Genomic DNA, 12485 nt, shown 5'->3' with positions numbered 1-12485 from the left:
AGCTTGCTGGGGGGTAAACGGTAATGACTGGGGAAGGCACTGGCAAACCACCCCGTATTGAGTCTGCCATGAAAACGCTAGAGGCCGTCACCCCAAGGGTCAGACATGACTTGGTGCTTGCACAGGGGATACCTTTACCTTTATGAATACATGAAATGCTTTTTAAAATACAGAGATTCAAGTATAAATGAAATATTTTACCGCTTTTAAAAACACAAAATAGAATTAAAGAATTCTTTGAGCAAACAGTCAAATCCTAAGAATGCTGAACAGACTTGCTTAGGATAACATGGGCACCCCACAAACCTAAGCACCATTACATCCTTTAATTGTACAATTCTGCTTGAGTGTAAATCTCCCCGTGTGGGCTTCCTGATTCCTCAAAGCAGTGACTGAAGAAGAAAAACCTTTGAGTAATGTTATCTTTGCCTTTACAAACAGAGAGGAACGATATGCATTTCTGCCCAGCATACATGTGTAAGGGAAATTCAGTAAGAACTTACTCATTGCAACCCCAGCAATGGCCTTTCAAGCCAAGTGAGAAGCAAAGGTGGTTTAACATCACCATCCTCTGCAAGCATTACCAGCTATGGAGGACGCAAGAATAAGAGAGCTGGGTAGAGCATCTTCTCTGGCTGGTGGAACTCAGTCCTATCCCTGCTAGTTGCCATGTCAGGATAGCCAAACATCTGGCAGTTAGGCCTGATGAAACTAGCACAGTAGCATCAGCACAGTAGCAATGGAGCAAAAGTTGGCTCCTGGGAGGGTTCCAGATGCTATCTCATTGTTACTAACTGGTTCATTGGGGATGGAAAAGCCCCAGCCATGCTCAGATGGCAGTTGTACCATCCTATCCTCCCTTGGGGCAGGTGAGGAGAGTGAAGGAAAAGAGGGCAGCCACATCCCTTGAGAGCTGAATGAAGTAACCCTCTGGAGAGGAGAATGAAGGAAAAGGGGGCAGGGACACCCCAGGTAACCTTTTTCATAAAGATCAGGGACCGGTCTGGAATGGCATATCCTAGCTCTCCAGCTTGTAAGAATGTAATTCATTGTATGATTTTATTATCTATGGTTTTATAATGTAATTCACCACCTCAAGCTGATAGAACAGGGTGTTACAGAAATAACGTAATTTATTTATGGTTGTAAGCCTCAAATGTCAAATGTCAACTGGGGTTTGTGTATGTTTGAGAGAAAGACTATTTGAAGTGGCACTTTATTCCACCATGACAGATTAGAAAAATGTTTATAAGCACTGCTTGACAGTATGCTTTCAACATACTGCAAATGTTTATGACATCTCTCTGATTAATATCTTTCTGTTCTATAATTTCTTATTTTATTTATATATAGGTTGCTCCTATTCAGTCGATTATCTTGGGGTAGCTTCCACAAATATTTAACACTTAGCTGTCTTTAGTATTTGAGCAGAGTCCTTGTAGGTGGAGCCAGGCTGGTCTCTGCTTTTCATCCATGGACCAATTAGGATGTGCACAGTAAAGGTTTGAGCATCCTGATTGGCCTGGCTTGCTCATCTCCAACAGAACAGTGATGACAGCTCTGATGCACTCACTGCCATTCGCCACCTGGCTGCCACCGGGAAAGGAGTTAGACAACTCCTCCCTCCCCCGACCCCCAGAAGTCAAATCGGGGAGCCGAGTCCCAGAAAGGGCTCCCTCTCAACCCGAGAAGGCCCAGCACTGCCTTTCAACTGCTTCCAATGTTGCGGGGGGGCATATGAGTCCAAGCCAGCCCTCCCCTTTGACCAGGGATGCCTCAAAACAGCCAAGAACGGCTGTGCCATCCATTCTCGGGCCGAACCAGAGCCATGGCTGGGAATGACTGGGTATGTGAGTCCCAGCCACTGCTTCCATTTGCCCCAAGAAGGCCCAATGTGGCCTATCCAACACTTGGTGAGGCTACTCAGGGTGGGGGGGGGTATGACCAGGAGACTCCTAGCCACCACTCCCATTCATCCCGGGAAGCCTTGCCATGGCTGGGAAAGGCTGTGCCAAGCCTTCTCAGCCTGAATGGGTGTCCTGGCTGCCTACCGCCAGTTCGATTTTAAAGTTCAAAAGGCTTTTTTTTTGCCAGTATAGATGTAATAAAACTATACTATAAATGTATTAGCACATGAAATACATTTAAAAATGCAAGTTATTATTGAAGGGACATTGAGGATGTGCCTAGAGGGTTATTCTTTTAGTTTCTTTCAGACATGATAAATGGCAGACTATAAACATCTTAATCAGGGCTAGTCAAACTACGGCCCTCCAAATGTTCATAGGTTACAATTCCCATGAGCCCCTGCCAGCGAATAGAAAAAACTATTTGGGGTTGTGGTAGGCATGTGCATTTTGGACTGTTTCAGATGATAAATACGTGAATCAGCGTTAATTCAGAAACAGCCCATCTGAAAATGGCCCAAATTAGCCTACCGCGTTGATCTTCATGGCCAAATCCCAATTTTGCGGACTTCACTGCTCCGGGGCTGGGCATTTAAACTTTCAAAGGACAGAGAGAGCAATCCCTTGCTTCCCCGCTCCCTCTTTTATGCCGTGGCCCTGCTTCCCAGGGCAACAGGGAGGGAGAGGGGAGGTAGACCAATGGCTAAGCACCCTGGTGGAGCTTATCCAAGCATTGCAGTGAGATCTTGCTTGCAACACACAGTTTTTTGCATGGCTAAGCCAAGGTAAGAGGGGGAGGTTTTAGCTAAACAGGAAAAGGGGAACAGCTCTTGGTCAAGCTCAGAAGCCTGCGTGTTAACATAAAAGTTAAATGGCGACATGTAACTACTGGGGGGCATGGCATGGAGGCATGGACAGCTGACATCACTTCTGGGGCTCCATGAAACCTGAAAAATTATTTTAGGGGCTCCTCCATCATTAAAAGTTTGAAAAAAGCTGTTGAAATTAAATAAACTTCTCCGAAGAGAAGTTGTTCGCAGTTCTTGCATTGTTGCTTCCCTTTTGAGAATCCCTCAGGTTTTTCTTTGAAATACATAATGGATAGGAAAGACCTCTGTTGGTTAAAGATCACCATTCCACCTGCCGTTCTCCCTAGAGAGAAGCTGAGGTAAGTACAAATATATTTCTTCAGTATTGCTGCAGCAAATTATCCCTGAACATTAACAAGATTTTCAGAGGAGATTAGCTTCTCTATAATTATCAAAATCACTGTCACTTCTGCACCCTGTCGAACTTCGAATCCCTTTCCAGAAGGAGACCGAAAACAAATCAGAAATGAAGTCTCAACGTTCTGGTGATAAAAGCCACCACTGAGCCAGTCTCTGCTAAAACAGGGGACTAGAGAGAGGCAGTTTTCATATCTCTATCTCTCAAGTAGGTTACAAAGCAAAGAGTTGGGACATGAAAGATAAGGTTCGTATTTATACCCTTTAAAATTGTGCTGGAAGGTGTGAGAGCCACCTGAGTTTTCTTTTTCAAACCAGATTGAAACGAATGACAACGCCATAAAGGAGACTCAGGAGAGACTACATAGAGAGAAGCATGTTTTGGCTGCACTTGGAAGAATCTGTGATGTTGCTGCTGATACACATGCCGTTGCTTGTGGATAAAACATATAGTATGAAATGCACTGGAAACAGTCCTCCTCAGATCCCACATCAGTGGTATCAGCCGGGTGAAATCCTGATTGGTGGAATTGTCACTCATATTGGGTGTCCGTCCCAAAAGATTCAATTTCTGCAGCGCTCCGACCAGGATTATGACTGTCAGCCACTGTAAGTGAATCAGTGATCCTGTAAGGTAGAAATGATGATGCTGTCTGATTTTATTTGTGTAAATCTGGTATATTTGCAAAACTAAGTGGGCATTTTTTAAATACTGGATGGACACTAAGTCCGGTGGCTACCAAAAGGAACTCCTCCTGTTCCAAGGCCAATGGTCATGCTTTTCCAGTGACAGGACACATTGCTTCTTTAAGAAATCCTGAGGGGATTGCACACTTTTTGGTTATAGCATGTATGTACTGAGCTATCCTAAATCAGAAGGTGTAGAGCAGGAGGTAGGGATTTGATTAAAGATCACAAAATACATCTCCATTCTGCACAAGGGATATCAAGATTTGAATGGAAAAGTGATGAGGAGGGAACAAATTCTTGGAAAAATATATTAGGCTTCCGAGAAGATATCCAGGTGGTAAATATGCAAAACTATTTTGACACAAGAGGTTTGTAATGTTTATCAATACAGATTGAACCACGTGTGACATCGGTAGGGATGCATTTTTATCCCTCAAGTTCAATATCTCTAAGCATTTTATACAAAATACATGACAGAAGAAGTGAAAAAAAGATTATGCATAGTTTGGAAAAAAGTAGAACAAGAATGTCTTCCTCATGCTTCACAATAGTAAAACTCAAAATCAGGATAGAGCAGATATCTACAAGTAATTCTTCACAGAACACTTGCTATGCTGAACAATATAGGATTACACTTCCAAAAGAGAATTAGACACATTGATTGATGGATCTATCATGGGCCATCTGTTTTGGTAAGAAATAGGGCCCTCCAGTAACCATTTGGATGCCAGTCATTGGGGTACAGTGGGAATCACTGATGGCTCTTTGTCCAACTGGTGGGTTTCCCAGGAGCACTGTGCTATGGGAAATGAGAAATGAATCAGATGGGCTATTCCTCTGGTTCAGGTGAGACCCTGACATTGCTGTGTTCTCAGACACAATATTGTGACTAATCCAGATGTTTAGAAGTGTTCTCTTCTAAAACAGTGAATGATTCTCTTTGCAGCCTGGTAACCAAGTTCTACCAGCATGTCCTTGCCGTGGTGTTTGCCGTCCGTGAGATCAATGAGAACCCCAGCATATTGCCCAATGTCACTCTTGGGTTCCACATCCGTGACTCCACCATACTTCCAAAATGGATTCACAGGATCACCCTGGACCTCCTCTTCAAATCACATGAATTCACCCCAAATTACAAATGTGGCACCCAGAAAAACATGATTGGCATCATTGGAGGGCATACTTCTGAAACCACAAAAGACATAGAAACTCTCTTAAGTCTGTACAAGATCCCACAGGTATGATCAGGGAACTGGGATTATTTTTACTTTGACAAATCTCATGTCTGGTTCAATCATATATCCAAAAAAATAAGGAAAGAAGTGAAATGTGTAAAGTTGCATTTGGGTGCAATACGAATCTTGAAATGGCAACTAAAAAAAAAATTGTGTGCTATTTCTTCAGGTTGAATATGTTGGAGTGTTTGTTTGGGGGGGAGGGCATTTTTAGATATTTATTTATTTGTTATATTATTATTTATGTTGCAGTACTTCATTCTATTTAGGTGCTGGTTTGATTTGGACACCAATATTAACAGTTCATATAAATCTACACAATGAACTATGAAATCGAATCACAATTTTTTGGGGGAAGGGGGGGGGCGGCTTCTCCACTTCATCTCTGTGGAATAATGAACTTGCTCTTATTCTCCTGAATACTTTGTGATTTTCCATCTGTGCACACAACATGAACACCGAAACCAGGCAATATTCAACAGAGGAATATATGAAACTAGAAATAATGCTTGTTGTGCAAACTAATACAGTCTTCAGAAAGCTGTTGCCGGTAAGGGCTGTCCAGAGTAAATTGGCCAGGTGGGATGTACCTGCATCACGCCACCCCCAGCTCATCCTGCTGGCTGTTCGGCCAGCGTCCTATGCAGGGTTGTTGTGCAGATGAAAGAGAGGGCAAAAGAACCCCAAATATGAACCTGTGTCATCTGCACAGCAACTCTGTGTGGTTGGTCAGAAATGTTGGAGGGAAGAAGAGACACGCATGGTTTAGCTATGCCCTTCAGCAGCCAATGAAGTATTGTGAGAGGGGGCTTATCTGCAGCTTCCCAGTCAGCTGAACATGAGGCTGAAAGGGAAAGCTCTCCCCCTCACATGTGCCCCTTCAAAAAGAATGTATGTGCATGCCCACAGAGGCCCCTGCGTCACTCTGGGAACACAGACTGAGACAGAGAGGCAGTCAGAAAACGAAAATCCCACAATAGACAACCTGTGAGTGAAGTGGGGCTGAAAGCACTGAGAGAACTGGGAATAGCCCACAGTCACCCAGCAGGCCTCAGGTGTCTCTATTTTAAAATCACCTTCCCTTCTTCTCCTCGTTATAGTCACTTTGTGAGGGAGACTGCTGGGGGGGGGGGGCATAAGGGCTGGCCCAATCAGGCACTGATTGGCGCGTATTCAAGCGCAGATACCCGGACACGCTTCTCCCGCAGGGCTGTTTCACAAATATAAAAAGGAACCATGGATAAGGATGAGTACTAGTTGTGAATGTTAATCAGGCAAAACAGGAGTTAAGCTCCTAAAGTGTGTTCTACACTGTCTCCCTCGCAGACACCCTCTGAGACCAGCATAGCGTGGTTCTTAAAAGCCCTGCATGGCTCGGAACTTGGGTCACTTTGCAAACAGGATCCTGGCCAGGAACTCAGAAACCCACCAAATTCCCACCCATCAAGGAAGCTATTGGGGAAATGAGAGAGGGTCTTTTCAGTAGTGGCCACACAATTAGGGAACTGTCTCCCAATGGCCCATTATGCACGGCCGCCGAAACGGCGATTTCGGGTCACGTGGAAAACGCGGAGGGGGAAGACGCGACGCATACCGGTTATGCACGGGGCGGGGCGCGACGGTGGCAAAACCCAGAGTAACCGATTATGCACGCGCCGATCCTGGCGCCGCTTCTGGTTGCGCCCCGCTCACCCGGAAGCTGCGCTTTCTTCCGTGTTTCACTGACGCTGCTTTTTCGGCGGCATGCACCGAAGCTGCAGCCGGTTGCAGCCGGCTCCGTGCGTTATCCGTGATTTTAGTTGCCGCCATTCCACCCCGAATGTGCGCTAAAACCCCCGTGCATAATGGGTCATTGAGGTGTATCCGACCCACCCATTTTATTTCTTTAGTTGAATGCAATTTGATTTAGAATTCATTTGACCTCTAATTTGCTCCTCTAATTATTGAGGCTCAAAAGTGTAGGGGGTTGTGAATTTTTATAATACTTGTTTAATTCACATTTTATACCACATTGAGCACTGAGAGGGGAAAACATGGCTTATGAATGTTTTAAATAAACAAGATCATTCCAGACAGTTCTACTAACAGAAGGAAGAAATGTGCAGAGAAAGCACATGGGCAACAGTCTGGAAAGCCAAGTTGATATTTAATCTGATTTACATTAATAGAGTTAAGTACTCCCATTACCCCTCTGTAACTTGATTTTTTCCTCTTATTAGTTGGCCTATGGCTGCTTTGAGTCAGATGAGGATGGCCCAACTGGTCACCCTTCCTTTTACCACGTCTTCCCTCAGGAAGCCCTTCAGTATGAGGGAATTGTCCAGTTACTTCTGCATTTCAAGTGGAAATGGGTTGGCCTCATTACTATGGATGAAGAAAGGGGAGATCACTTCTTGCAGAAGTTGGAGCCAATGCTTTCCAGGAAGGGAATCTGTGCAGCCTTCATAGAAAAGGCTCCAAGAAATATTGAATTGGAGAACATAGAACATCTGACCATGTTTGTGGACAGTAGTAAAATAAACTTCCTCAACAGCAAAGCTAATGTAATTGTTGTATATGGAGAAATTGGAACATTTATGTGGCTGGCAAGCATGATCTTTGTGTCCACAATGCTAGAGGCTCTAACAGATATTGAATATGTCGAGAGAACCTCTGTTGGAAAGGTATGGATTACAACAGCCCAGGTAGATTTTGGATTCAATTCTATGCAAAAAGCACTTGATATCGAACTATTCCATGGTGCTCTTTCCTTCTCCGTTCCTTCCAAGGACATCCCAGGCTTCCATAAATTCCTTCAGCTTTTAAATCCTTCTTGGGCCAAGGAGGATGGTTTTATCAAGGACTTCTGGGAGCAAGTGTTCGACTGTATGCTGCCAGATTCCCTTCATCAAGCAAAATATGCTGAATTATGCACTGAAGAGGAGAGACTGGAGGATGTCCCGGCAACCTTTTTTGAAATGAGCATGACTGGCCTTAGCTACATTATATACAATGCTGTCTATGCACTTGCACATGCCCTACATGTCTTGGACTCATCTAGAACCAAGCACAAAGCAGTGGATAATGAAGGCAGGTTGGCTTCTCTGAAGGTGCCTCCATGGAAGGTAATTGCTCTTCACCTGGAACAAAGCAGACTCCTGCCATGTTTAAAGTTCAGATTTTTGGTAAGAGTAGGGGAATGGGACCTCTAAGCCTTTTTCCTGCCCACCTGACTGGCAGAAAGTCACTTAGCTGTCATCAGTCCCCTGCCCAGTAAGGCTTCTCACTCCCCCTACTAAATTTCCCCATCCTATGGATTATATGTTGTTGTTAGGTGCGAAGTTGTGTCCAACCAATCGCGACCCCAAGGACAATGATCCTCCAGTTCCTTCCTGTCCTCTACCATTTCCCGGAGTCCAATTAAGTTTGTACCTACTGCTTCAGTGACTCCATCCTGCCACCTCATTCTCTGTCGTCCCCTTCTTCTTTTGCCCTCAATCGCTCCCCGCATTAGGCTCTTCTCCAGGGAGTCCTTCCTTCTCATGAGGTGGCCAAAGTATTTCAGTTTCATCTTCAGGATCTGGCCTTCTAAGGAGCAGTCAGGGCTGATCTCCTCTAGGACTGACCGGTTTGTTCGCCTTGCAGTCCAAGGGACTCGCAAGAGTCTTCTCCAGCACCAGAGTTCAAAAGCCTCAATTCTTTGACGCTCGACCTTCCTTATGGTCCAACTTTCACAGCCATACATTGCAATGGATTTTATAACCATCAATAAATAAACAATAAAGATTATTCTCTCAAGTTGAATGGATACTTGAGTAACACATTGTCCTTGCTGGTTAAACTCTTGGTTTCACCTAGGAAGTAGGTAGGTGAAACCCCGCCCTTCTCCCTTTTTGATTAACTTGAGTCAAACGGTGGTTTTAAAGTGGTTCATAGAGATCAGAATAACTTTTTTCCTACCACCTCCTGCCTCTTCTATGAATACATAGGCAACTATCTTATACAGAAGAAGAAGAAGAAGAAGAAGAAGAAGAAGAAGAAGAAGAAGAAGAAGAAGAAGAAGAAGAAGAAGAAGAAGAAGAAGAAGAGTTGGTTTTTATATGCTGCTTTTTGCAACCAGAAGTCTCAAAGCAATTTACAATCATCTTCCTTTCCTCTCCCCACAACAGACACTATGTGAGGTAGGTGAGGCAGAGAGAGGTTAAAATGAAATTATCAGGGCTGTGATGAACCCAAGGTCAACCAACTGGATTCATGTGGGGGAGGACGAAAACAAATCCAGCTCACCAGATTAGAAGCCACCACTCATAACACTACACCAAGCTGGCTCATCAACGTTGACTAAGATGGCCAGCAGGTCTGTAGAGTTTCCATCAGAGGTTTTTCACCTGACCCTAGTACCTAACCTTTAAACTGGAAATGTTGAGGATTGTTCCTGGGACATTCTGAGTGTCTATCAAATGTCCAACAGTGGGCTATGGATGCTTCCTTTTCACAGGGATTTGGAAGCAGCAAAACCAAAATGGGTCATTTTTGGAAGTAGCCTTCATTCAAGAAATACCCTGAATCACACTTCATTCCTTTGCCTTCTGTCTGGCAATGAAAGTTTATTCCCAGGAACAAAAACCAAACCATTGCATTCCTAAATTACTTCTATCCTAGAAGAAAGTAATGCTAAAATCTGTTTGAAGCTGAAAGGTATTGGTGAGCACACTCAAATACAAGCCATGGATTCTCGGCCTCCTAATGTTCTTTCTCTTTTCCCCAAGCTCCACGCCCTTCTTCAGAGAACTGCTTTCAACAACAGTGCTGGGGAGGAAGTGGACTTCAGTGAACATGGAGAAATGAAAGGAGGATTTGATATTACCAACTTGATCACTTTTCCAAATAAGTCTTACATCAAAGTCAAGATCGGGAAACTGGATCCTCGGCTTCCTCTAAATGAAAGAGTAATTATCCACAAGGACAGGATTCAGTGGAACAGACACCTTCTACATGTGAGAAAATGCCTTAGAGTCTCTCAAACAATTAGAAATGGGTGGGTATACAGTACAAGGGGGTCAAATGGTCTCCGTGAATGTTTTATTCATGAAATTTCATAAGTCACTGGGCTCAACAAGCATGTCAATAACCTATGCCATGTTTAGTTACATCAGCTTTGAAGAAGGAGCTATCTTTGAAATCTCTGATATCACACTTTCATAACTGTATTCAGACTGAATTATTGCAATAGCTTCTCAATTCTTCTTGCTTTATACATGGACAGGTTCCTCCTTACTCTCAGTGTAATGATAACTGCAAGCCTGGTCACATCAGGAAGAAGAAGGAAGGGGAGAAATTCTGTTGCTACCATTGTGATTGGTGTCCACAAGGGGAAATGTCAAACAAAGAGGGTAGGAGATGCTCAGATAATGATTTCTCTTAAAGATTCCCAACATTTGATCAGCTGCAGGGTGGGTAGTGGTTCAGACCTGTGAATCAGACCTACTGTATTCAAACAGTGGTCCATCAGATCCAGCATCCTTAGTCAATAGTTATCAACCTGTTCATCCGAATGGCCAACAACAGATCGTAGAAGTCAAATCTTTCTCCTGATGTTTCCCCCTGGTCTAAATTTCCATTGATTGTTTGCCTCAAGTTCTCTTTCATTCTCAATTGTCACAAATTCAGACTTTATTAGTGTATACTTGGTGGGAATTTTTGTCTCACATTACACTTCCTCATGCTGAACGTTCCGGTGCTTTTCTCTATTTATTTCCAGAGCTTTTCAGATGTTAAAGGTAATCAAATTTGAGAGAAACAGAATTCTTGGACACTACTACTTAGTTCTGTTTTTGTTTAGTTTTTTAAAACTTTCCAGTAATAAATTGAGGGGTATTTACAGAAACCACCAAGACCCAATAAAGTTCTTTAATAACAAAGGGATTGAGGCTCTCAACTCAATATTTCTCTGAAGGTGCAAATGTGGGCATTTCTTCTTCAAGATTGTCAGTGTTTCCATCATGGGTTGATGATAAAATATATGGTAGAACCTTAGAAAAACTTGTTGAATGATTGAATTGTCTAAGAAAGTTATTGTCTCCTTTCAGATATGGATTATTGCATCACGTGCTTTGAAGGTCATTATCCAAACCAGGAACGAGACCACTGCCTTCCCAAGATTCCAAACTTTCTATCATTTCCGGAGACTATGAGCATTATTCTAGCCTTGTTAGCTATTTCCTTCTCTCTGATAACAGCTCTGGTGCTTCTGGCCTTCATCATGCACCAGGACACTCCCATTGTTAAAGCCAATAATCGGACCTTGACCTACATTCTACTTGTTTCTCTTCTCCTTTGCTTCCTCTGCTCCTTGCTCTTCATTGGAAGGCCTAACAAAGTGACCTGCCTCCTCCGACAGATGACTTTTGGCATCATCCTCTCTGTTGCTGTTTCTTCTGTCTTGGCTAAAACGATGATTGTTGTTATAGCATTTATGGCCTCCAAACCAGGAAATCCATTCCAAAAATGGGTGGGGAAACAGCTGGCACATTATATTGTTATTTTTTGCACTTTTGTTCAAATTAGCATTTGTATAATTTGGCTTGGTACTTCTCCTCCCTTCCCAGATTTGGACACCCATTCACTGAGCAGAGAAATCATAGTGCAGTGCAATGAAGGATCAGTCATTATGTTTTACTGTGCCTTGGGTTACATCGGATTTCTTGCCACTGTCTGCTTCATTGTGGCTTTCCTAGCTAGGAAGTTGCCTGATAGCTTTAATGAAGCCAAATTCATCACCTTCAGCATGTTGGTCTTTTGCAGTGTTTGGGTATCTTTTGTCCCGACCTACCTGAGCACTAAAGGAAAAAACATGGTAGCCGTGGAGATCTTCTCCATCTTAGCTTCCGGTGCCGGCTTACTAGGCTGTATCTTTTTCCCCAAATGCTATGTCATTCTCTTGAGGCCTGAACTGAACAGAAGAGAGCAGTTGATAAGGAAAAAACCTTAAATTCCTTAGTTAGCCACCTAACTAACTATATTTATCAAACTCAAAAGGGAATTTTTCATTTTGTACATATAAAGAAAATCATGAATCCTTTCCTGACATCCATTAATAGATGAGGTTTACTTTTCAAACAGGGGAATTATACATTTGAATGTTTCATTGTGGAATGTGGGGGAATGGTATGCTTGAAAAAATCTGGGATTTGACAGAATCCTGGAGGGCCAGCAAACCTGAGCTTTAATGGTAGTCCTATGGCTTTGACCAGGCAATGACACAAGGAAACACTGATGAGTCTACATGAATCATTCATCATCAAACTCTGAAGGACCACATAGTGAATCAAAACTATAAGGTTGATTTATAAGTGTAAGGATGTAATTCATTGTATGATTTTATTATCTATGGTTTTATCACGTAGTTCATGAGCCCAAGATGATAGAACGAGGTGGTATACAAATAA

At 43.1% G+C, this 12485-nt stretch overlaps 1 protein-coding gene across 1 annotated transcript; it reads left to right on the top strand.

Annotated features, from left to right (window-relative positions):
* The first annotated feature begins 3557 nt into the window (after nucleotides 1-3557).
* Nucleotides 3558-12028, top strand: LOC143825208 (vomeronasal type-2 receptor 26-like). The gene is made up of 6 exons (XM_077313232.1): nucleotides 3558-3742; nucleotides 4770-5061; nucleotides 7278-8162; nucleotides 9807-10034; nucleotides 10304-10430; nucleotides 11127-12028. The coding sequence occupies exons 1-6, from the start codon at nucleotides 3558-3560 to the stop codon at nucleotides 12026-12028; spliced, it is 2619 nt and encodes an 872-aa protein (XP_077169347.1).
* The last annotated feature ends 457 nt before the right edge of the window (nucleotides 12029-12485 follow it).

The sequence above is a fragment of the Paroedura picta genome, chromosome 16 (genome assembly GCF_049243985.1).
Source record: "Paroedura picta isolate Pp20150507F chromosome 16, Ppicta_v3.0, whole genome shotgun sequence".
Lineage (NCBI taxonomy): Eukaryota > Metazoa > Chordata > Lepidosauria > Squamata > Gekkonidae > Paroedura > Paroedura picta.
Note: the sequence above shows the minus strand (reverse complement) of the source record. Positions and strands in the feature narration are given on the sequence as shown.

Coding starts and splice junctions, on each gene's coding strand:
- LOC143825208 (XM_077313232.1), top strand. CDS start 3,558: ATGCCGTTGCTTGTGGATAAAACATATAGTATGAAATGCACTGGAAAC. Junction 5,062..7,277: donor GTCTGTACAAGATCCCACAG/GTATGATCAGGG, acceptor TCCTCTTATTAG/TTGGCCTATGGCTGCTTTGA. Junction 10,431..11,126: donor GGAAATGTCAAACAAAGAGG/GTAGGAGATGCT, acceptor GTCTCCTTTCAG/ATATGGATTATTGCATCACG.